Below are 24,281 nucleotides of genomic sequence, written 5' to 3' on the forward strand. Positions count from 1 at the left end.
GTACTACAATAGACCGACCACGGGGGCTGAATCTCTGAGCTATGAGACCATGATTTTATCCATTTGGATCAAAGTGATAACAAAAAAGCCAAATAGATGGACAGATGTCTCTAATTATTACTGATATTCTACCAGTGTTTGTTTCTGCGTCTCTGTCCCAGCACACACGAAACTCAATGATGATCATGCGCAGAACTGAAGTTTATGTATGAGCACAGATGTATGCCTTATTTTTATTTTTAAAAGGTCTTAAGAAACATGTTGAAAAATAGAGCCTGTGTGAAAAGCATCTTGTGAACTGCACCCAGTTGATAACATAACACTGACAGCTTTTACATTCTTTATTATTAAAAGTTCTACCAACATAGTAAAATAAGTTATACATCTGGCCATCAAATTACACATTTTGCTTTACAGTCGGTTCTAAAGCCACAGCTTTGGGAAGTGATGGTATTCCTGAAATGCTAGAAGCTAAAACTCCCTCCTGTTTCTCCTTTTTTAAAATAATTTCCACAGGAAATGACATTAAAAAATTTGCCCCTTAAAAATCATTGCTATATATTTTTTAAAAGATCAACGGAAATTAAAATCCTCTGGCTTATAATGAATTATTATTGCACAATAAGCAGTTTAGAAAAGTGGTAACCCTCTTTAACTCATATTCATTCAGACACAATTATTGATGATGCTTTAATTAAGGACCATGTTTTTTTTTTTTTTTTAAATAAACATAATTTGCGGCTTTTCTTTTATAACTGAAATAATCATGACCTATTCCTCTGGATCTTGGTTGTTAATGTGATGCGTTTGGGGTAAGTTCAAGTCCTCTGCCATAGCTGGTGGCATCTTTAAGGCTTGACCATGGCTGGCCTCGCTGAGTCCTGAGGGGCCTCCTGCTTCACATGCAGGTCCTGTCCAGGGCCGCTGTGAGCTCCTGCTGAGTTCTGGAGGGCATCGTGAGAAGGCTGACCGTAAGCATCACCATGTGCAGGATGGGGAGGGCCACCTGGAGGCAGGTTCATAGGTGGGCCCCTGTGGTCAAGTGGTCCTGCGTAGCGCATGTCAGGAGGGATGGGTGGACGTGGCCCCAGAGGTCCACGGATACCTGGACAGAACAATTGAGAAGAGAAATATTAATGACATGATGGGGAGAGACGGGCTGAAAAAACAGCAAAAATAGATAACTTAGCCTATACTTGGGTCTTAACACTCAAACTAACCAGCACTACTCAGTGGTGTGATGATGTGCTGGAAAGAAAGAGCAGAACGCACCGTGCGGTGGAGGCATCGGTCCAAAGTGATGAGGCGGAGGGGGACGGAAGTGTGGCGGTGGTGGACCCCGAGGATCAATGACATGTCCAGGGCCTGGCCTGGGGTGGAAGGCATGTCCGTTGGCAGGTCGAGGCCCAAACTCTCCTCCCATTGGTCCAGGCAGGGGCATGCCTGGGTGTCCGTTGGCTGGAAGTGGAGGCCCATGAGGACCAGGCGGGAGGTGATAGAGGCCGGGTCGTGGCGGTCTGTAAGGTCCAGGAGGTGGCAGACGGCCATGGGGTCCAGAAGGGGGGAGCTGGTCATGGGGCCCGGGGCCGGGTGGAGGTCCTTGGAGCATGGGGCCTGGCGAGTCCCTGATCGGAGATACTAGGAAGGATCCAGGGCCCTGAATAAGACAGATGAAGTTTAAAAAAAGGGAATGTGTTGGTCCTGTGAGTGATAGATTAAAATATCAACCATGCAGTGAAGATCCACAAACCAGTTTACTCCCAGCAAAAAGTGCATTTTGCCAGGGCTCAATCACATGACCAGTAACCACACACCATGATTATTTGGATGAAAAACAAACAAACCACTCACATTTATTTAACTTCTGACACACATACTTGCAACATTCACAGTTCCTAAAAATTTCCAAGAAACCTTTCATCTTAAGTTTAGACCCGTTCAGTGCTGTGAGGACAGGTGAAACCACACACTCAGCCCAAAAAGTTAAGTCTTCCCCAGTGAAGCAAAAACACCTCAAAACACCTCGAATCCCTTCCCAGATGCAGCTTTAGGGAAGAGGGGGTGCTGGCATACACCTTCACACCTGGGCTGATCAGCTTCTATACTCACTGGCTCTGGACTCTCTGTGGAGGCCTCAGCCTGTGCCTCTGCTTTTATCTGTGGATCTACTGCTTGTGTCTGTTTTAGAGCAAGGACATATATAACGGATATGTAGGTAGGAAAGTATAAAAATAAGTCGGATCATGATAGAGAAACACTTACAGATCCGTCAATGTTGGCAGGTGAGGAGCTACGGGGGCCCATCATGTCTGAAAGAGGAGAAACAGCACAGTGTTGGAGTGTTTAAAAAGGAAAGGTGAACTCTTCAGAAAACAGAGACTGAAGAAGACATACCCATCCCAGACATGTGTTTGTTGTCAGGGTAACGACCATGTGGGTCTGATGGAGGTCGTGGACCTGAGGGGAGAAGAGAACAAGACACAATGAAGGAGAACATCTCTCAAGACTGTATCACTTTTCCAGGAAAGACACATATGTAAGACAGAAATGCAGAGGAAACGAAAAGGGAAATAAAAAGGGAAAAAAATGGTCATCTCTACTCAAGGACAATCTAAGAAGAACAAAATGTTCTGGATGAGTTCAAAGCTCCTGAAAACCTTTGAAAAGAAAAGAAAAATCCAACCACTTAAAATTTGGCTTATCTGCTTCATCAGAACATGCTTAGACTAAGCAGTTGAATGAGAAAACATGTTTTTAGGGGCTTCAAAGAACAAAAAAATGAAGCAGATTTGAACAGCAACACAAGAAAAGATCCTCCACAATACAGACATTTCTAAATGATTCAACTGAAAGAAACAAGAGCAGGAAAACGGGAGTTGAAGACAAAGGGAACCAGGAAGATGTAAGACACACTGGGAAGAAATAAAAGGAAGAACTCGAGAAGGTGAAAGGGCTGAATGGAAAAAGGAAGTCAGATGCGTAAGAGGAGAGAGTGGAGGACACCAGGTTGCAGCAGAAGGACGGTGTCCAACAGCGGTGATCAGAGAAGGTGAAGTAATCCGCTGGGACTCACCATACGGGTCAATTCTTCGGCCCACTGGGGCAGAGGGAGGGCGCCTGGGACCCTCTATCATTAGTGGAGGGGAGGGTGCACCCCCACTCACAGGAGAGGGACCATATGAATCACCTGTTATGATCAGACCATCCATTTACAGAAGGAAAACAAGCAGCTGATAATACACAACAATTGGTGAAAAGCAGAGCTCCTCCTTCCAGGCTCTCACTTCGAAATGACAAATGTACAACCACAACAACCTCCTTTTCATTTAGCAAAAACAAACTACGGGAAAAAGGAAATGCAGGATGCAGGACAACAACTTCTTCTGCTTAAAGCTCTGGTGGATAAGAATTATCAAAAATAAAAGACAATAACAGACAGGAGTTGTAGGCTGGTTACCATGGCGAGGGCCTGCATTTTGTCCGGAGTTCGGTCTGAAGAGAGGAGCGCGGCGCTCGTTCAGTTGGGAGGTCAGTACAGCCAGTCTGTTAATGGAAAGAAAACAGGTTGGATGAAAACAAGTGGTGCAAGCTAACTTTTATTTTCATTATTGATTAATCTGCTGAGTGTTTTGTCATTAAATCCCCCAGAGCCCAAAGTGACCCCATCAAACTGCTCCTTTTGTCCAACCAGCCACCATGAACCAAACCATACTGCATTTACAATGAGATTACAGAGAAAATGCTCACAATTAAGGAGCTGGAAAAAAAAAAAGGATTTTGCTTAAAGGTCAAGTCCACCCATTTGATACATTGAAGTGTTTACATGTCTTGGGAAGTACTACTGCAGGTATGAATATAATTTTTTTGGCTCCAGAGAATGCAGCATGTAATCTGATAAATTTCATCCAGTGATGTCACTCAGTAGCTAAACTGCATTGTGGGTAATGTAGGCACCAGGTATAAAAAAAGTACTGTTAGACCAGGTATGGACAATTTAACAACTTCTTTCTCCTTTCAAAACCTGGTACCCAAAACACAACTTAACCATAAAGTGACAGAGGCACTGGAGTCACTGGAGGCAATTTATCAGATTATACGCAGTTTCCTGTGTAAAACTGGTGGACTTATCCTTTAAATTTCTGCTTTACTATCCGGAAACCTTCACACTTAAGAAAAACAAACAAACATTTTCTGTAATTTATCCCACACTTACTTCTCACGGAGCTTTGATGCTTCGAGTTTCTCTTGGTTGAGAGCTCGCTCTGCATTACGAGCATTTACCTGGAGACAGAATGAAAACTTAATGTGCAGGTAGAATCTTATTATTGAACTGAGAGACACATCTATTCAAAGCAAAGTGGCACTAGTACATAAATGATCTCAATCTGTGTAACATACCCAGTTTGAGTGAGTTTTGTTTTCCTGTTCTTTTATCTAAAAAAAGCAAGCAAACAAAAACATTCAGTCAAGAATTTTCTTTTACTTGCTCATCTAAAAATGAATACGTATTTATTCTGAGTCTCTACCTGTTCTTTATAGACTTCCTCCGTTTTCTTCATCTGCTCCTCCATTTCATTAATACGTTGCCTTAAGAGTTTAACCTGCTCCTCAGCTTCGACAGCTTTTCCTCCCACCTCAGTAAGCATACTCTCTTTGCTGCGTCGCTCCAACTCCTCCTTGGTTAATCTCCTGTGAAGCCGCAGAAACAACTCTTTGAACGATAGTCAACACATCTTCTACACTTCCAAAGACACATGATTTTAATCCGGAGATGTTTGACTGAATAATGCTAAAGCAGTATAGCTGATCAACACTTAAAAAAGTGTTGATCAGCTGTCATGGCTCCACTTACTGCTGCAAGGCGTTTTCCTTCTGCTGATACATTTCAACCATGATTTCATTTTTCTGCTGAAGGATTTTGAACTGGTTTTCAACATGGCTCTTCTCGCTTTTGAGGGTTGCGATTGCGTGCTCCAGTTCCTGGTGTTGCTCTGTTTCAAAGTGTAATGGTGTGATTAGAGAGAGGCAGGATGAAAGACATACAGAGGCTTCTTGTTAATGCACTTCTGTTAAAAAACATTTAATCAAAAGAAACATAACCAACAAACCTTCCAGTGACTTTCTAGTCTTTTCTTCGTTGAGCAGCTTGCTCATGAAGCGGTCACGCTCCTCTTCAACCACAGAGAGAGTGGTCTGGACCTGGTTTGGAACATTTAAAATAAAAGAAACTCATTCAAGTAAAATCAGATTAAGACGTACAAAATATCAGTATTAATATTTTCCTTCCAGTTGTAACTACAGTGAGCTTTGTTATCTTGACATCTCACCCGAGAAACATCCATCATCTGTTTGATCCGGTTCTTTATGGCTGTCTTCTTGTCTGAAAAAGACATTGAGAGTCTGTTAATCACTTGGTAGGATGCTGAACATCATTCAAACTGCAACTGACAACAAAAGCACTGATGCTGAAGTCAGTAACAGACTCACCAGGTGCAACTTCTCCATTGGCTAAAACTTTGTTGTCACCCTTTTGGGAATCACAAGCGTCGAGGTCTGCCAGGAGTTCAGACAGCACCTGCCAGAAGACATTTTAATGTGGGGGTTAGTTAATTATTTGATGCAACTAATATGTACAACCATGAAACATTGTGGTGGTAGTTTTCAAAAGAAAGACAACCCTGACCTCCACGTTGTGATCTTTGAGCACCACAGAGTCCTCCAACTCTTTCTGGGCCTTTTGATAGACTTTAATCTGCTCGTTCAGCTCCTTGTGTTTGTCCTCCCAGCCCTTGATATTGACCTTTAGCTGTAAGAACAGGAAAAGTCATGAGAGTGCCTCAGGATAACAGTATGTAGAATTTTGCTATTCATCAGATCATGATTTTAGATTCAGTCTACATGTTGTCTTACAGTTTTATTTTCTTCTTTTAGTGCTGCATAATCTTTCTCAAGACATTTGTGCTGAACGTTTCGGGCATCCTCCCGTATCTTGGCCTCATCCAGGAGGACAGTAGTCTGTGATAAAGACATGCAGTTAATAAGAAAAGCTGAAACCGGAAGCTTCATGAAATCTCGCAATGTGCGGGAGGATTATGCAACGACTCGTACCTTAGCGAGCGCTTCCTGAATCTTTTTCCTGCTGAGCTGTAGCTTCTCATTTGACTTCTCCAATTTCTCAATCTGTTAATAAAAAACAGTCAGGCATCACAAATCTAAGACTGACGCTTGAAGCTATGGCAGGAAGTTAAAAAATATTAGTTACCCTGGTTTCATTTTGCAGACAGTTTGTCCTCTCCTCTTCAAGTTGTTTCACATATTTGTTCTTTTCCTCTGTCATGTTATTGTTCAGTGTCTCTGCCTCCAAAACTTTACTCTGCAAAGAGGAAATAAGAGAAATTTCACTGACAGTTTGTTGACAAAATGAGAAGCCATTTTAAATTGATGACCAAATGACACAAAACATCATTAAGCAATTTACAGATACAGTAGGGACACTTCCTCACACACACACACACACACACACACACACACACACTAAATACACAAAGACAAAAACAATCCTTAGTGCTCACCTCAAGGTCTTGTATCCTTTTCATTGTAGTACTAACTTTTTCTTTTGACTGTTTTTGACTTTCTTTTAGTTTTTCAGCCTTTGAAATCGAGAAAAAAAATATTTAAAAAAAACTCAGATATCAAAACACTCACTTTAACCAGAAGTAATTTATAGATACTTGATCACCTTTTTTTTGAAGCTCACCTGTTTCTGGAGCTCAGACATTTTGGTGACCGCATCATTCTTCTCTTTTTTGAGTACCTGAATTTGCTCTGCTAGCTTTTTTTCATCCACTGTGACGACAAAAGTACAAAATCTTTGAGACTGTATGCTTCTGAATTTCTGAAATAATGTAATGCAAAATGAAAAAACAACCAAGACTCACCAAGGTATTCTCTCTTCTTCACCTGAAAACGTTTGGAAAACAGATAAAGAAACAAATGAGTGGATTAGTTGAGATCAGTTTGATGTCTGATCAATACAGTTTGTAGCAGCATGATCATCAAGTAGTAATATAGCTTTAACGTGTAAGGAATCAAACAGTGACACATTTAATAAAAGGTTGATGACATCTTCACAATCTAACCAAATTAAATCTATTTTTATATTTTTGTTTTTTTTTGTTGTTGACACTTGATAACACATAATTTGAGCAGAGATGAGAGCAGCAACAGTACAACACTCACTGCCAACACGGTCCTCCAGAAGAAGAGGGTGAAGGTCACTACTCCAACCAAAGTGGTGATGACAACAGCTTGCCAAGGACAGCCATACAAGGTTTCCCCTGGCCTCCACTCTTCTGGGAGTTGTGAGATAATCTGACGGCACACAAACAACAATATTCAACAGCGATCAAAGACATGGTCAGCAGTAAGAAATGCAATAAATGAGGGGAGAAATATCATCGTTGCCCTTCTTACTGTGATTTCAATCTGAACATTATGACTAAAAGACTAAGAATAGAGACAGAATCAATATTTGTTCAGTTAGACGCTCCAGTGAACCTACATGAGGTTAGACCTCTTGACAACTTCTAATATTTACCTTTTCCCTTAGAGACTCTGTGTTCATTAATGTAAATGTGATGAAAAACAAAATAAATGAGTAATGACTGATCTCTTGCTCCATTCACACAGCACTGAGAAGAAAGCTCGTCAAGATATCAGAGCATTAACATACAATGATAATAAAACCAGGCACAGTAGCAAGCAATGTCCTTACACCATAAGTATTTCAGGTAGTGTCACGAATGCAATTTAAAAAATGGAAAGTTGATCGACATGTTGTTGTTGTACCCTTCTGGCATCTAGTGTTTTTTCTCTTCGTTTTTGTTTGTTCCCAATGACTGGTCACATATTATTAAATTTTCAAAGCCAAATTGAATCATGACACCATTACTATAGAGGGTATTAGCGATTACTGTTAAGGTACATCACTGGGACAGGAAACCAATTTCTAATACACCCACTTCCTACTTCCAATTAAAACAGCGATCATTTAGACCACAGGTGGGGTTTATTTTCCACTTAAATCAATTCCATATCAACAGCCAAAATGGAGCATGGTGTGACCACTTCATTATTGTCCAGCTGAACTGAGGAGAGTTCTGCTTATTGCACCAGCCACAAAGTAACCTTTGAACTGAGCATGAGGCCATTCAGACAGGAACAAACACACTCTATGGCTGTAATGAAATGAAGGGATTACAAATTAATCACTAGCACACATTGTGTCGAGGATTTAACATGCTCTCTTCAGCCTTTCCAATCAGCTGCATTTTAAATGTTTATAATTTCCAATATAGCAATGGAGATGGGCAAGACTGTAATCATACTGTGTTTAAGAGCATTTAAACTCTCATCTAAACAGAAAAGAAGATATTAAAAGACTCATGTGGAAGTTACAAGATCTTTTGTCAACATATAAGGCGCAACATCTTCTGCATGCGGCCGTTTGGTGAGTAAATAACGTTCGGGTGATGTCCATCAGCCATATGCTCAATAACACGTAAGCAGGCCAAGCTAGCACAACAAACACTACACATAGGACTCAGACCAGCTATTTTTTTCACTTACATGTTGCAGCTGCTTGAGAAAAAACACGTAAACATGATCCGGTTCCATTACAGGTCGGGGTATTGTATCACTCTCCATGTCAGCCTTTGAAACAAGAGCGGAACTAGCTCGAGTATGCTAGTTTGACAGATATTAGCTCGATAGCACGTCACCGTTACCTATCCTCTAAGTTAAGTATACGGTAAGGCTTACGTTAGCTGTTAGCGTTAAAGGCAATACGGTCTGAAATATAAGAAATCACGTCCTTAAGAACCACAACAACGATAGACAGTCTAGACAGTTGCTGAGTGGGACTTGGCAACAACAGCTGGCTAACAGAAATTACAGATGACTCGTCGTATCATTCACTATCTGGAAATCAGGCGGTGAGCCGGAGATGTTAGCTGAGCTGGAGGTTCATATGAGGACAACAATTGAAGTACAAAAAGCGCTTAGGAAGCTAAATTAACGTGACAGCATAGAGTTAATCTTACGACTGTGTCTTATGATAGATATCTGCCTTTCCATGCCACAATACGGCCCGCCGGGTTGTGCTAGTAGCCAGCTCAGCACCGGCTGTGTTGAACTTCAGCCTACACCACGACAGTCAACAAGACAGGGGGAGGGCCGCGGGGCGTTCAGGGACAATCGGAAATCTGAACTGAATCGCTGTAGTTACTGACTTATTGTATGAATGCAGGAGAATGCAAGAGCTCAAAAAGCTTCACAAAAAATAAGACAGTTATTAGTGAACATGTATATCTGAGGGTGTGTTCTTCATCTCATTCTCATTATGCCAGTACATGATAGACACCTATAAAATGAGGTGAGCATATTGAAATTGGACCAGATGTTTGGCTTCCTCAACCTTTTTTTTTTTTTTTTTTTTAAATGGGGAACTTTGTCACATTTCTAATGTGTTTGCAGCATTCAGGCACAGTCAAATTTGCAGAAAATTAACAGTAGGGAATTTTTGCCTCCTTTTCACTTCCATGCTATGTGAGTGACGGGGCAGATAAAACATCTGACAACACAAGAAGGTTGCAGCTATGATCAATAGCAAAAGGTGTGTGTGTGTGTGTGTGTGTGTGTGGTTGGTCCTTTTAATAAACTACAAACCAGCAAATACAGTTCTGAGCGTCACATCCTGCACTGCCCAGATTCAATATAAGGCAGACCTGTAATGCTATTTATCCATCCAGATTGTTTTGGTGTGAGTAACTAAGTTTTTGAGATACTGACCTTCAAGATGTCTGTCTTTTCTTGAATATAATGGGACTAAATGACACCCGGCTTGTTTTACTCAAAAAACAAAACAAAAAAAAAACACTCGACACACTGAACAGCAGCATCTCTTTTCAGAAATCTTTACCTGGTCACTCGTGATAATGCACAGACTTTGCTGTAAGCAGTTTCATGTAGAAACAATTTTCTTTCAACTGAACTACACCCACAAACAAGGGGCTAGCTAACTACGTCAACTAACTTTCAGTGCTGTCATAAGCACGAGCCTCTCACACCAAATCAACTGGTGAATCACTTTAGCAGATAAAGCTTGCTTGCACAGTAGCTTATGATTCTTTGACCTACCTCAATGGTCCATTCTGTAATTTTACTCTCCACCATTGAAAGGATGCAGCCCATGTAAACAACTCCATTTGAAAATAATCCCACTTCTTCCTCTTGAATTTCAGGCACTGGTTCCATGGTGTCCACAGAGCCTGGTTGAACACAATTGACAAGTTAGTCAGTTCATGTGTGCTATGGAGAGAGGAAGTGACACGTTTTTCATCCAATGCATTGGAAATAAGTGTCATGTGATTATCAACAACAATCAAAACCAGGAACAAGGACAGGACTAGACTCATATATGACTTTAACGTGATAAATCCAAAGGCAGTGGACCTTTACAGCTGACCAAAAGAACTTTTGAACCTACTTGTGCTATACATTCTACTGTATACCATGTTCAATGAGCTCACAACAGGCCAAAAATAATGATGATTTTTTAAATACAAATGTCAAATATAAGATGAGGGCTTGGAAGGAACAGTACTCCAGTCCAGCAATCTTTAAAGATTAAAATGTTAAGTCATTTAGCTTACTCACCTGAAGGTGAGGGATCAACCTCAACACCAAGGCCCATGTCCAAGGGATTTTCCAGGGTGGCTTGAGGGACTTTCTGCATCTCCTCTGATGCACTGAAGCTTGGCTGACTGTCTTTGTTTTTATTAAAGTGTCTGCCATCCTCCTTCACACTGACATCCGGTCCACCGTGTACCTCATCCAAAACTATCTGCTCATCCAAAACTATCTGCTCATCCAAAACTATCTGCTCCTCGTTCGTCTCTGCTTGGCTTTCCTTGTGATCTGTTACTGTGAGGTTGTTGTCACTCTCAACCTCAGGGATGGCGTCCACCTTTCCTTCTTCAACAATGTGGGGCGTGTCATCTTTAATGTTTAATTCATGTTCATCTACAACAACAACAACAATAAAATTAAATTAGGGCAATTAGGGATCAGTCAAGAAGGTACATTTCCAGGTCTCTCCAAAACGTTTCTTATCATAAAGGATTGGAGTCCTGATAGATTTATTTTTTTACTTTATTTGAGCTCTGGTTTTGATTAAACATATTTGATCTAATGACTGCAGGTGTGGTCCATGGCTTAGTAATTAGTGCAGTGTTTGTCTAGTGGGAGGTCAGTTTAACTCTTTAATGTGAGAGTAAACACTGCAATGTAGGGCTAGTGCAGTCATCAACAGCAATCAAACTATTTTAAATCCTGTGTGTGTGTGTATGTGTACACACTACTCAATTGCATTTTGGCTGATGCAGGCGAGGGGTCAGCCAAAGCACGATACTGTTGGATCAAATAGCTCGGTGACATACTTGCTACCAAACTGATAGTCAACTTATTTAACTCTGCAGAACCCACAGAGCCTGAAAGACAAGTGAAGAGAGTAGAGTTGAAGTGATTACGAATAGAGCTGCTAGTAGCATTAGTTGAGTAAATCATTAGTAGATCCAAAGAAAATTAATTACCAACTATCTCCCTAATTGATGAATTGTTTCAGTCATATTGAGCAAAAATATCAAACATTTGATGGTTCCACCTTCTTAAATTAAAGGATTTAATGCTTGTTTTATCATTTATGATGATAAAAGAAGAGTCTCTGGTTTTACACTGTTGAAACAAAATGGGCAGTGCTTGGCTGGGAAACTGCGATTACCATTTTGGGTCATATTGATTAACCAATAAAAAGGCCATATAGTGTAGGAAGTGCGTTTTCATCCTTTTTTGATTAGGTCTTGGTGATATATAAATACTGTGAAAGTTTCAAAACTCTCAATCCACAGAGAAATGCACACAGCTGTATGTGGAAACTGTGCCTTAAATGAGCCATTAGGACATCAATAATGTTGTGATGTCAAAACTATACTGTCAACACCCTCAGCCAAATAAAACACCTGCAGAGCTGATAGATGTAGCCTGTTCAGGCCCGTGAGAGCTGACCAATCAGAACAGACTAGGCTTTTTGGGTTGGGGGCCTTCAAGAGACAGACACTGAATTGGACTGTAGCAATGGATAGCTTATGAAAAATAATGTGATTTTTGAATATTAAAGCAAGTAAACATTTTACAGTAGATATCCAAAATAAAAGTTTAAACCTGAAAATGAGCATCATATGATAACTTTGAAATAATCTGCAGATCGCTAGGTGTAACCTGAATCATGAAAAACAACTAGGACAATATTTCCAGGGTTAAAAAAAGGTGAGGTATCAAATAGCTGGTGAATGGATCCTCTCTTATTGTACGGCCAGGCAAAAATATGTTTTTTTTTTTTGCAGTTTTCCTTGCCTGCAGTAAAACGGAAACGCGATAAATGTCACTTGAGACATGTCCTGATACCAGGTGAGAACTACAATCGCTTTTAACAACAATCTGGATATATCCAGAAACAAGATACTCGTCCTAACAGTGTCTGAAAGGACAATTCAGGGCGGCATATCTGCTGTACCTCAGTATCAAATTCTGCATTCACTTCATCTGCGAATCATAAGCTGATGCAGTAGGCTGTACTTGTCTGTGAAAAGCCCCTATTAGTATCTAAAACAGAATATTCAGTGGTAAGGCCCGACTCTACCAATCACAAGGAAGGCAATCCTACAAGCCTTATCTATACCAGATACTCAAATGAAAATAATAAAATCAAAGCTACCTTGGTCAACAGATGAGGCTTTCTCCGTTGCCAAAGGCGTGCTGTCACTGGCTGTTGAATACTTCTGTCGCAGGCTGAATGCGAGCTCCTGGAAGTCATCCAGTATTTCAGTCTCCTCATCTGTTTCCATATGTTGGTTATAATGGTGTTTCGTGCCCTGGCCATCCAGCATCTTCTCAATCTCGTCCAGGATAGTGTTCTCAGAGGCTTCCAGGATGCCCTCAAGTGCATTTTCAATGTCTTGCGTGGTACCGGTGTGTGACAGGCGGGTGGCCTGCATTTCTATGTCCAAGTCAGAGAACATGGCTTCCACTCTGAAGAGATTCACAAGACCCAGAAGCTTCTGGATCCGCTCCATTTTCTCCTCCGTGAAGTGATCTCGAAGAATTGTGAGTCTCAACACGCTATCGCTGTACTCTGGCTCTGGAGTCGACACAGTGGGCAGCGTATCTTCAGGTGAGAGTTCAGCAGAGTCTGTGTCATTTGATTGTGAGGAAAAAAGTGCATTTTCATCATCAAGTAATTCTTCCTTCTCCTCCTCTTTCTCTGTATCTTTCACTTGTTCGAACTCCTCTGTTGGAAGTTCCTCATGAATCTCTGGTTCCTCCACAGGCAATTCTGGTTGACTATTATTACTCTCTAAATCTGTGACTAAATGGTCATGTGTCTGATTAGGTAGGCGGTCGTCTGTTGTCTTTTCATCACTGTTGACATCTGAAATCTCTTTAGCGAATGGGTCCAGATGTGTTTCAGTTTCCATACCAGCCAATTCTTGATCGGTGGCCGTTTCGTTTTCTGCCAATTCACTGTCGAAATCCTCATGCTGCTCCTTTGCAAAGTGACTGTCCTGTATACCTGCGGCATCATGGTTGTCCTCTGAATCTTTGAACACTTCCTCCTCCTCCTCTTCGTGCTCAAAAGGTTCATCTGCTGTTTTAACATCTGACTGTTGAGCCTCAAGAACAGCAGAAGTATCCTCTTGTGATACTAGATCTACTGGTATTGTACTTTCCTCTGTGGGTTTCAAGGTTTCATCCCAAGTGTCCTCAGGTCTGATCACTTCTCCATCAGCCTCAGAGTCACTGTTGGCTTCTTCATTATCTGTCTGTACAAAGTTGAAAGGAGGATCTTGACGAACTGGCTCTTCCTTCTCTGGATCTTTTGGTGATTCTATTGATACAAGTTTGTCCATGTCTTTCTTTGCTTCCTCAAAATGCTGAGTGGTTTTTAAAGCAGCTTCTTCTTCCTCGTCGTCGTCTTCCTCTGAGCTCATATCATGCGCTGTAGTCTCTCCCCCAGTTACAACTGCAAAGACAGCATCTCCAAATGTTGTCCACATGTTCTTCTCCTCTGCGGTCTCTGGTTTATGCTCAGCTGTTGTTGGAGGACTCTGATGCTCTTTGAGGGGATCAGATGCTGGAGTATTCGGTTTTTCTTCAGAGAAAGGCAGCAGCGGAGTTCCAACTACAACATTGACGTCTTCTTCGGGAGGATCGTCCACATATTCGCTTTCCTCCTCTTCATATGGGGTTACATTCTTGGTGATGTCTTCATCTGTGGTGACGGCATCAAAAGTTGTTCCAAGTGTAGTTTTTAACTCAGGGATTTTAACTTCTTCAGAAACCGAGACTGGGTCATTTTCTGAAACAACATCAACTTTGGCCAGAGATTTTGCTTCAGATTTTGCAGGCATATCTTTGGTTTTACTCGTTTCTGACAAAACATTTTCAAGAACAGACTCGTCTTGGTTTTCTTGCACAACTTCTGTGTCTTCTGCAGCTCTTTCAGTAGCTGCTTCGGTCTCTACGTTTTCTGTAAAAGGTGATTCAGTTTCAACTTCAGGTTCAGTTAAAGAGGCACTTTGATCATCTGGGACTTTATCAAGATCCTCAGAGCTATCATGAAGCTTGGTTTGTGTTTCACTGTCGGCTGCTTCATCCTCTGATGGCTGTGTTTCTTCCTGTGCATTCTCCGACACTTGGCTTTGGTCAGATGTTCCCTTATTTTCACTATCATCCTCCTGCACTGAGGAGCCTAAGAGTAAATCTATGTCATAGTTGTTAAACCTATCAAAGCCAGTGTCAAAACAGACGAAATCTGTTTCCTGAAAAGACAAAAAATGTATTTGTAAAACAAGTTTTGTTATTATGTTGATAGTTTAAAAGCCCCATTGTATACAGACTGCATTTTGATTAATTCATTCAGTGAGTCAGCAACAGATGTTTATACCTCTGCTGGAATTTCATGTTCTTTGTCAGTATAAATGTGGTTCACTGCAAGAAGATCCTTTGGGAAATAGCCAAAGACACTCCCAACCTGTCGACAAATACAAGAAGAGAACATGTTGAGTATAAAAAAACAGCCTGAAGATGTTTCGACTTCTGATTAAAAAATAACCATAGCATACTTACACTTCCGGCCCACATGTCGGTCCTTCTGCCTGACAATTTGTAGTACACATAGATAGTTTCAGATTTCTTGAAGGACAGGAACCGACAGTCTGGTCCTGAGAAATCTGCCACAGCTTTTCCCCGACACAGAAGCACTGTTAAGGCAAAATATCAAGCATCAGCACCATTTCAGAAAGGTATGCTTAATCAAATTGATATTTCTCTCGTTCTGCTTATTTCAAGAAAGCCAAATGTCAAATAGGAAGATGCTTTTCCACGACCAATCCAGACAAAACGGAAATAGAGATGCAGGAGGTTTAATGTAACAGCCAGAAAACCAGCATAGTCACAAACAAGGAAAGAGGTACCTACAGGCATTGTTTAAGTGGCATGTCCGGGTAGCTTTTAAAACGCAAATTTCCTTGTTTAAGTCATCCTAAGCTGGTTAAAAACATCTCTCCATTAAACAGGAATGAATAGCAAAATAACTAATCTAGCCGCTCCTTTGTTTACTATGTTAATCAGTCTAATCTTTATGGTGTTATGACTTACAACCAGCTTTCCTTGATGATATGTCTTAATGATAAAACTGTTTCTCATCACCTCCACAAGCCTTTTGTTTTGTTGTGAACACTTCCAGGATATTTTAGGTCACAACAGCTGTAACAATCCCCCCGGGCTTGTCCAGTGTTTGTCTTTTCTCTGACAAAGCAACCTGGAACATTACCCTGTGTTAAAAGTACGACAGTATCATTCCTCCATCTGTTTCTCGCCTAAAGCTAACATCATATTTTAGGTAATTGCTGCCCAGAGGGAGGTTAGTTTGCGCTGAGTAGCTTTAGCATAAAGGTGAGAAGTCACAACCAAAGCCAGTGTTGCTTAGCAATAGAGCTAGCGAGGCTTGTACTTTGTTAGCTAAATGTTAACTATTGTTTATTCAGGCGCTAGCAGAGATTTTACCCAACAAGCCGGCCGGTGGCTAATTAGCTAGCTGCTAGCATTAGCTGCTTCACTATCGATCCATTGAGGCAGGCCGGAGCTGCCAGGCAACCAGCCAACACTGGCTGCGTCTGAGCGAATAACCTTCCCAGGTAAAAGACTAACGTTAATGTTAGCCCCCCGTGAGTTTAATAAGCAGCAAACTGCTTAACAGCCTCACAACAACTCCCGGAGGCTTTATAGATAGCAAATATCGACTGGCAACAGGTCAAGAGATAAGGCGCAGTTTATGGCTAGCTGTAGTGTCGGGATACGGGAAGAAGCATCCCTGAAGTCCCGCTGAGCTAACAGTCCCGACGAGCCTGGAAACTTACTGCTGCACTCCTCATCGGCGCATCTTTTGAAGTCGGAGAAACGTTTCTCCAAGGCTGCGGTGGAAATAAAATTAAATAAAAGTAATAAAAATCCTTGTCGGTAGAAGTGTTTTGCTGCCATGTTGGCAGTTTTGTTGACTGGCTTGGTTCAGCTGCTGGAGCATGAGCACTGGCCACAAGGAGCCGACACGTCAGCAGATCAGATCCGGCTGGGTGTAGGCACGGAGAGGTTTTCACAGAAGCAGGGATCAGGCTGCTTCAAGGGACTGTGGGAAACAATGTCAGATAGATGCAGTGACAGAGAAACTCTGCCATAATCCAACATACATCCAGGCATTATGCACAAAACTGGGTTTATGAGAGTGAAAAATTCTGTTCCTTGTTATATACATAACAGCATGTTGAGGACTATTCACTTATTACATTTAAACTGGTGCATTGTAATGTCATAAATCATCCCCAGCGCCCATGTCTCGTTTAGACTCAAGATAGTCGAAGATTAACATGTTTACTGTTAACAACAACAACAAAAGACAAACAAACAAAACCCCCACAATACTTAATAATTCCGCCTTACACCCAGAGAAAGTAGAAAGTAGAATTACAAAAGTAAAAGGAAAGGAAATAAATGTCTTTTTCTCAGGAAATCTTTATTATGCTTTTCAACATAAACACAAATAACCACAACACAACAAACAACGGCCACATTATCACAGTCTCCATGCACACATGGATAAGGAAAAGCTCAGTCCCATTACAGTTGGCAGTTTTTCAACAAAATAACATCTAAATAGAAAGGAGACAAAATAAGAAATTATACATTTGAATAACAAATACTATTACTATTCCACCTCACACCCCAAAAGTGTCAGTCCACCAATTTTCTTTGTTGCCATCCAGCACTCCTTTCAACATAATAGTTGTCAGTATTTTAAACAGTACATCTAAAGTAGAGTGTCTTTTTAAAAAAAAATAAAAATCATCCATTTTACATTTAAATCTGTATGTTAGATATTCCATTGGTATTACTTCAAACATCAGTTTGTGCCAGCTAGCAATTGTAGGTGGCATATTATCCATCCACCCTGAGAAATAACTTTTTTTGGGCAGCAAATGTAATCATATTCAATAGAAAATAGTAAATAGTCTCCTTTAAAAGATATATTGTTGCCAACAAACAATTGTGTTTCAACACAATGAAACAGAATGTTGATTTTGTAAACCAGAATTCACCATACATTCAGTCTGTACTACATTAAATCTTTGCACACACTTAGATAGATAGAGAGATAGATAGATAGCACTGGCCTCTGGGATCTGGAAGAAGAAGAAGAAGAAGAAGAAGAAGAAGAAGAAGAAGAATGTGCCCCGCCTCTTCCGGTCACAACAACCAATAATCGTCTAGATTTACACTCTACTTCCTTTGCTACCGTATTGAATAGCTCTCTACATGTGGACCTCATATTAGTCTCCAATACAAGAAACAGCATTATAACTGTCTTTTTTCGCAAGAATAACAGAACAGTCTGAATCGGCACTGCGTATTGGACTTGGGCGTTAGCTTCCCGTTGCAGGTTAGTTTAGCCGTTAGATAGCAGCTACACATTGTTTACCTCCAGTGACATAGTAACGTTACTCCTCTGCAGGTAGGAACTGAGCTAAGTTACACTTATTTTACAGGAGATAAGCTTGACTTTTCTGTCGAAATATACATCAGCTTGGTGTAGTTAATTTATTAGGGATAGTTTGTGGGAACGTTTATTCAAAACTTTGCTAACAAAGCTTATTAGTTCGTGAGTTAGCCTCAAATAAAACACCTTTACAAATGTAGAATTAAGTTACTGTTTACTGACTACTAAAATGCTGCCACTGGTCTTTCATTGTGTGTCAATGTGCTATTACACCTTAATGAACTCCACACTATAAACCATACATCGATTAAGTGATTAGTTGATTGTTGGTCATACAGAAAAGCAATCTGAAAACATCAACTTGAACTTTCTTGCAAATTTTTTCCTACCTTATGCATTTTAATTGTTGAAATGATTGATTGATGAATTGAGCCAATAATCAGCAGATTAAGCAATAGTTAAAACAAACATTCAGCGATGATTTATGGTGCTTGAGGCTGGGGAATATTTAAGTCTCGTTAGTAAGTTGCACACTGACACAAATATCTTTTTACACTGCAGAAAAAAAGGCAGCTATCTCAGCCGAGTCTCTTTGGCTGATAATGGATGACTTGGAAAAAGAGCTCGGGCCTCTCGACGACTTAGAGGATGACAATGATTCCTCAGATGACCACTCTTCAATAGGAACAAAAAAGTCAAAGCTCCCTCTGGTTAATCCCATTTGTGAAGGTGAGTTGTACAGTACTTTCATACATTGTTCTGCTTCCATGTTGAACCTTTTGAAGAGGGACTGATCTGCTTACATTAACCTATTGAAGATATATAATTATATCTCTGTACGTTTTTCAAGAGAACTTGGTGCAACATAGTCTCAATTTATAGGATCCTTTTTAAAAATGTTCCTTTGTGTTATGTGTTTAAGTAAAAAAGTTCCATCTGTCATTTTTTATCACTTTGTGTCCATAGGTAATAATGTTTATGACAAATGCAATTTATGTTATAAATGTGTTTTATCTTTAGAGACACTGAAGGAAACCGGGTTTCACCAGAGTATGCGAGCCTGTCTGGAGCAAATCAGAGACGCCATGCTGCATCATAGATGGCAAGAGGCAGCCGAGTACATGCCATGTTACTCACAAATGTTAGAGGACACGAGCCATAGCACAGCTCAGCAGTCTAAGGAGGTAGATTTGGTCTGTTTTTGTATCATGCAGACTGGAATAGAGACACTATTTTTACTGTAACGGTCCAGTTACAGTACTGCCACAAAAGCCCTTTTTCTAAAAACACATGTTTAACATTTTACAGTACTCCAGGCAAAATAGCTTTGCACAGATTGCAAACAATTTAATTGAGTCCTTTTAATGAATAAATTGGTTAGTAAACAATCTGATAAATCATCTTGATATTGAATATCTTTTTGCAACTTCCACCCCAGCTTTTTTGGAGAATCAGCACTGAGATCCTTCACCATCACCCAAACTCAAGGCTGGAAGACTACAACAACATCTATGAACGAATGAAACACTCCGGAGTTAAACATTACCTGATGGTATGTTGGCTGGTAGACCTGACAACAAAGTGCACTGCCATGTTGAATTACTTTACATTACTTAAACACATTTGAGACGTGTCCCTTTGCGTCTGTAGATCTGTCTGGAACATTCATTCTACCTAATGCTTAATGGCCACATCGAGGATGCAAAGCATCAGCTTTCTGTTGCTGAGAGTTGGAGGCATGGGAAGGAGTCAGCAGCTCAGTATCAGAGGACGAAACTGATCCAGGCCTACAGGAGTTTACTTGATTACATCATCTGGTGTGACAAAAAGTTCACACACTCCAAAACTGGTAAGATGAGACGCTTCTTGACAACCAAAGCATCTATTATTCATTTATATCCAGTACCCAGACATGCCTCAAGCTCTTGTGTGATGTCATACTGCCACCTAGTGGTCAGACAAAGTAACTGCTCATGTAAAAAATGAGTTTTAAAGACTTTGGACTAAAAGCACAGCTGTGGGATTGAATTTTAAAAAAATCGTGTTATTTTTGTCTCAAACACAGAGTAAACTAATCCTTCTGTTCTCAGATTATCATGACGCTGGTGACAACCAAGACATGCACAGCTACTTCAGACAGGCCTCCGTGAATCTAAAGGAGATTTTGAAAAATCCTGGCGTTTGGGATCCCTTCATACTGAGTTATGTTGAGGTAAGCACTCAGTCCCAACCAGCCATACCTACTCTTCATTTTAATCTCGAAATCATCAGACTGTTTCATATTCTGGATTTAAGAAATAATCTTTCTTTCTTTCTGTCCTTCATGTTGTCAAATGTTCCGTCAGACTTGTTATTTGTTTAATTTCACTCCAAATTCAAGTGAAATGTCCCTGCTCTTCTTATTGTTTAACTGTGGATGTATTTTAACAGATGCTGGAGTTCTATGAGGATCACGATGAGGCTTTAAAAGTCCTGAATGACTACGCTTATGACAACACTTTCCCACCCAATCCCAACGCACATGTCTACCTGTACCAGTACTTAAAGCGGCACAATACTACAGACAAGAAACTGATGAAAGCACTGAAGGTAAAACTCTTAATTAAAAGCACTGTAGCTAAAAATGAGGTGTATCTCTTCATGCTTGTACACATTATTGAGTTATTGCTTGTTTCTAGTTTGGGTTATGGGCCATGATACTGTAAACAGTATTTTAGTTTCTGTATGTCTGATATCTTAAAGACAAATATAAAACTGTAATGATGTCAAACTGTGTACAAGTTATGATATAACCTTTGTTAAACCTGTCCTTAAAATTTCACTTCTTTACACTGCAGGTCCTTCATGTGTTGGTCCCAAGCCATGAGCTGATGTTGGAGTACAGCTCTCTCCTTCTTCAGTCAGGTAAAAGCATGTGGCAAAAAGTTCAGTCTTATCAGGTTTTGATTGGTATGAAAATTCAAATTCATGTGAAAAAAAGTTTAATTTGAGTTCTATTTGATGAAGTGACTGAAACTGGACACATCCAGTGGCTTTTGTATTTTATTTAAATTTATTTGTTGTTTTCTTTGGTAAAAACACTCTAAATGTGTCAAAGCCATGATTTGTGTAACATTTCCTGTTCTATAATGTCCATTATTGTTGTGTTTTGTTTTCCTCAGAGAAAAAAAGTGACCTTCAGAAAGCATTAGGAGTCATTCTGGAAATGCTGGACTTTGCCTGCTGGAGAGGCAACGTGGATGTATGGAAGAGATTAAAAGCCATTATTCAGAAATTACAATTACAGTACGTAAGCAGTGTTTGGGAAATCTGAACTATTTTTGATTCACCTTAAAGGACACTTTAGCTTTTTTTTTATATGTCATTTATTGTTGTTTTTCTATACATTTGTGTATTAAATCAGAGAGGACTGGAAGGATGTTGTCTCTGAAAAAATGGCTCATTTATTGTTGTTTTTCTATACATTTGTGTATTAAATCAGAGAGGACTGGAAGGATGTTGTCTCTGAAAAAATGGCTCATTTATTGTTGTTTTTCTATACATTTGTGTATTAAATCAGAGAGGACTGGAAGGATGTTGTCTCTGAAAAAATGGCTGCTAGAAAAGACTGGTGGCCTGCGCTGCACTTCACAAGATTCCACGCCAGTCAAGACTCTGAGGAGAACCCGGAGCTCAAGGAGGTGAAGGCATCACTGACAAAAATCCTTTGCCCAGGTAAGAAGATGAAGAAAACATCCAGAAGTGTATAAAATTACATCAGGATATTAACTGTAATTACACGGCAGAGATTTTGAGACGCAACATTGCCGAGTAATACTATTACTTTGCTAACAGTCATAACGTGCTAATTTTCAGAAAGATCACTTCAAAAAAGTGTTAAAAATGGTAGTTTGTGATATTCAGCTTTTTACGATTAAAGGGAAGCCTGAAGATAAAACTCCACATGGTTATTGTTCTCTGGAATCCAATGAAAATGACAGAATGTTGTGTTTATTAGTTTTTCCTCAAGAGAAATGAATAAAGCTGCAACGATTGATAAGTTGTCAACGATTAAATGAACCAGCAATTATTTTGATGATTGGTTTGAGGAGTTTTTGAAGGAAAGAATTAGTAAAAATGCTGATTACAGCCCCTTCAGTGTGAATATTTTCTGGTTTCTTTACTCCTCTATGACAGAACAGATCACTCAGTCAGATTAATCAAGAATGGCAATAATCAGTAGTTGGAGCCAGAGCAACCAACAGTGGTGATCTTTATAAACTTACTGGATACTTAATAAGGTAGTGAGATCCATTTTTTTTGCCTCTTGCATAACATGTAGCTCTTAAAGGAGCAATATGCAAAAAATGAAACAAAAAAAACAACCCAAATCATCAACAGAATATAAAGAAACAAGAGTTTTAACAATATGTATGTATTGCATAAAGACATATCTACTACCAGCTAGCCCCAGCCTGTCCTGTCTTGTAATACTTCTCTGAGCTCCCAGTCTGGATGGCTAGCTGCACAGTTAACCGAGTTAACGGCTACATTTCGCAGCAGTAAGCAGTTATTCTGGTGATACGCTGCCCTTTACTTTGTAGCACGTATTCAATACGCGACTATTTCTTACATATCGCACCTTCAGTGTAATGTTGCTTCACAGTTCATCGATGTCTTTCTTCTTACAGACCTCACACTGAAGTACTCAGCTGGACAGAAAACCATTGTAGATTGAACTTATTAAGAGAAGAACTCGGAGAGAACATCAAAATTATGTCTTACAATCAGGAGATCCTGCTGAGATTCCACCAGGAAACAACTGACAAGAGGCCCAGCGCTGAGGAACAGTCTCTATAGAGTCTTTAACAATGCACTTTATACATGAAGCTACATGTGATGCCATGATAAAACCTGAATCTCCATATTTTTGTACTTTTTTAAGAATCGTTCCTTCATGTTTGGTAAGTTGCATCCTGAGTTTTAATAAGGATGCACAGACTGGAGGGTCCACCATGTGGCGCTGTTGTTCTGTAGTTAAGTCAGTGGCGTTCAGTCTGGAGGGTACCACCGCTTAAGTGTGGCTCTGAATGTTCACGTCGGTTTCATGGTTTCTGTAAACAAATTTAATGGAAGTCATGTCAGCTGATCTTTGACTGTGTTGTTTAGGCCACAAATGAGTGTACACAACACACAACCCGAGGGCTTTTCTTTCTGTCGAGTCTGATGTCACGCGAGAAAAAAATCAACACAGACCTTTTAAGCAGCGCGATGAGCAGAAGTGGGACAGAGCATTGACAGGTGGTCTTGGCTGTTATCTTCGAAATAGTAAGATGTTCTCTCAGGTATTCTTGCTTTTCCTCAGAATCTGAGAGACGCCTGCATTAAAAGATCGTCGTTTCTGCAGTTTATTGTGCTGATATTTTGCACACATTTTTAAATGTATCGCTGTCGAGTTTGAACATTTCAGTGTGCCCTTTACCTTGTATATTTTGATGCCATCTATCTATTCCTTTTCTGTGAAAGAAAAAAAATTATATTTTCGTGCTAAGAATGTTTCAGGATGTTGGCCTTCCAGCGCTGTGCTTGCTCTCCTCTGGACTGAAGCATGAAATAAAGTCTTGCGTCCAGCAGCATGCCAATTTAATAAGTGAAAGTGTCTGTAATGATTCTGTTTCGGCTTGCCACAATGTTGGCCATGCAGCAACTCGCTCAGCCGTGCTGTGTGTGTGTGTGTGTGTGTTTCTTTGCAGTCATTACATAAACCAAAGCCCAAAGCACTTGCCCGACCACAGGAGCAGCTGCAGAAGGGATCTGGGAATACACAACACATGTCGTTCGAAAATTCAAAACTCGGGGAGCAGTGAAGAGGATCGAGATAGGAGCTGGTCGCTGCTTTGTGTCCTGGTTGTGACCTTTTTCGAAGTTTTTTTTTTTAATCACCTACACAGATGCTCGCAGTTGAAGCAGTCATTGCACTGCTCCTTCTGTCGCGGAGCAGCTCTACTGGGGGTTTGTTTTGTTCCTCAAGGACATCTTGAGACCTTCAAGCTTATTTTTTTCTGCCCAGAGATTCACCTGCGTCCAGGCCTTGAGTTCCTAACGTAGTCCAACCGAACATCACTCCACAAAGGAG

At 40.4% G+C, this 24,281-nt stretch overlaps 2 protein-coding genes across 6 annotated transcripts; one reads left to right on the forward strand and one right to left on the reverse strand.

The window, feature by feature from the left end:
* Window positions 1–201: 201 nt before the first annotated feature.
* On the reverse strand, window positions 202–16,762 carry mia3 (MIA SH3 domain ER export factor 3). Of its 2 annotated transcripts, XM_030405076.1 has the most exons (28): window positions 16,536–16,762; window positions 15,244–15,377; window positions 15,062–15,148; window positions 12,833–14,936; window positions 10,717–11,082; window positions 10,198–10,328; window positions 7,240–7,371; window positions 6,939–6,960; window positions 6,758–6,846; window positions 6,573–6,650; window positions 6,263–6,373; window positions 6,109–6,180; window positions 5,911–6,015; window positions 5,684–5,806; window positions 5,488–5,575; window positions 5,328–5,380; window positions 5,109–5,199; window positions 4,853–4,991; window positions 4,527–4,689; window positions 4,399–4,434; window positions 4,214–4,281; window positions 3,458–3,543; window positions 3,074–3,187; window positions 2,395–2,457; window positions 2,263–2,309; window positions 2,110–2,178; window positions 1,273–1,657; window positions 202–1,105 (listed from the first exon to the last, which is right to left on the reverse strand). In XM_030405076.1, exons 1-28 carry the CDS (start codon window positions 16,654–16,656, stop codon window positions 849–851), a joined length of 5,334 nt encoding a protein of 1,777 aa, XP_030260936.1. In that variant the 5' UTR covers window positions 16,657–16,762; the 3' UTR covers window positions 202–848. The 2 variants fall into 2 exon arrangements, with proteins under 2 accessions (XP_030260936.1, XP_030260937.1); XM_030405077.1 differs by lacking the exon at window positions 2,110–2,178 and having other exon boundaries at window positions 16,536–16,760.
* taf1a (TATA box binding protein (TBP)-associated factor, RNA polymerase I, A) lies at window positions 8,284–23,795 on the forward strand. Of its 4 annotated transcripts, none has more exons than XM_030405084.1 (11): window positions 8,289–8,509; window positions 18,728–18,895; window positions 19,187–19,350; window positions 19,605–19,718; window positions 19,817–20,015; window positions 20,257–20,378; window positions 20,597–20,755; window positions 21,004–21,070; window positions 21,328–21,451; window positions 21,726–21,880; window positions 22,837–23,795. In XM_030405084.1, the coding sequence occupies exons 1-11, from the start codon at window positions 8,497–8,499 to the stop codon at window positions 22,881–22,883; spliced, it is 1,332 nt and encodes a 443-aa protein (XP_030260944.1). In that variant the 5' UTR covers window positions 8,289–8,496; the 3' UTR covers window positions 22,884–23,795. The 4 variants fall into 4 exon arrangements, with proteins under 4 accessions (XP_030260947.1, XP_030260944.1, XP_030260946.1 ...); XM_030405086.1 differs by lacking the exon at window positions 8,289–8,509 and adding an exon at window positions 17,915–18,181; XM_030405085.1 differs by lacking the exon at window positions 8,289–8,509 and adding an exon at window positions 17,916–18,109.
* Window positions 23,796–24,281: the final 486 nt, after the last annotated feature.

The sequence above is a fragment of the Sparus aurata genome, chromosome 22, assembly GCF_900880675.1.
Source record: "Sparus aurata chromosome 22, fSpaAur1.1, whole genome shotgun sequence".
In the NCBI taxonomy this organism is placed as follows: Eukaryota; Metazoa; Chordata; class Actinopteri; order Spariformes; family Sparidae; genus Sparus; species Sparus aurata.

Bases quoted from the DNA above. Each gene is read 5' to 3' on its own strand.
- taf1a (XM_030405084.1), top strand. The intron at 20,016-20,256 runs GTAAGATGAGAC...TTCTGTTCTCAG, and splicing joins GTTCACACACTCCAAAACTG to ATTATCATGACGCTGGTGAC. The intron at 20,379-20,596 runs GTAAGCACTCAG...GTATTTTAACAG, and splicing joins TCATACTGAGTTATGTTGAG to ATGCTGGAGTTCTATGAGGA.
- mia3 (XM_030405076.1), bottom strand. From the start codon at position 16,656: ATGGCAGCAAAACACTTCTACCGACAAGGATTTTTATTACTTTTATTT. The intron at 10,329-10,716 runs GTGAGTAAGCTA...GTGTTCAACCAG, and splicing joins GGTTGATCCCTCACCTTCAG to GCTCTGTGGACACCATGGAA. The intron at 5,200-5,327 runs GTGAGATGTCAA...GTTCCAAACCAG, and splicing joins AGATGATGGATGTTTCTCGG to GTCCAGACCACTCTCTCTGT.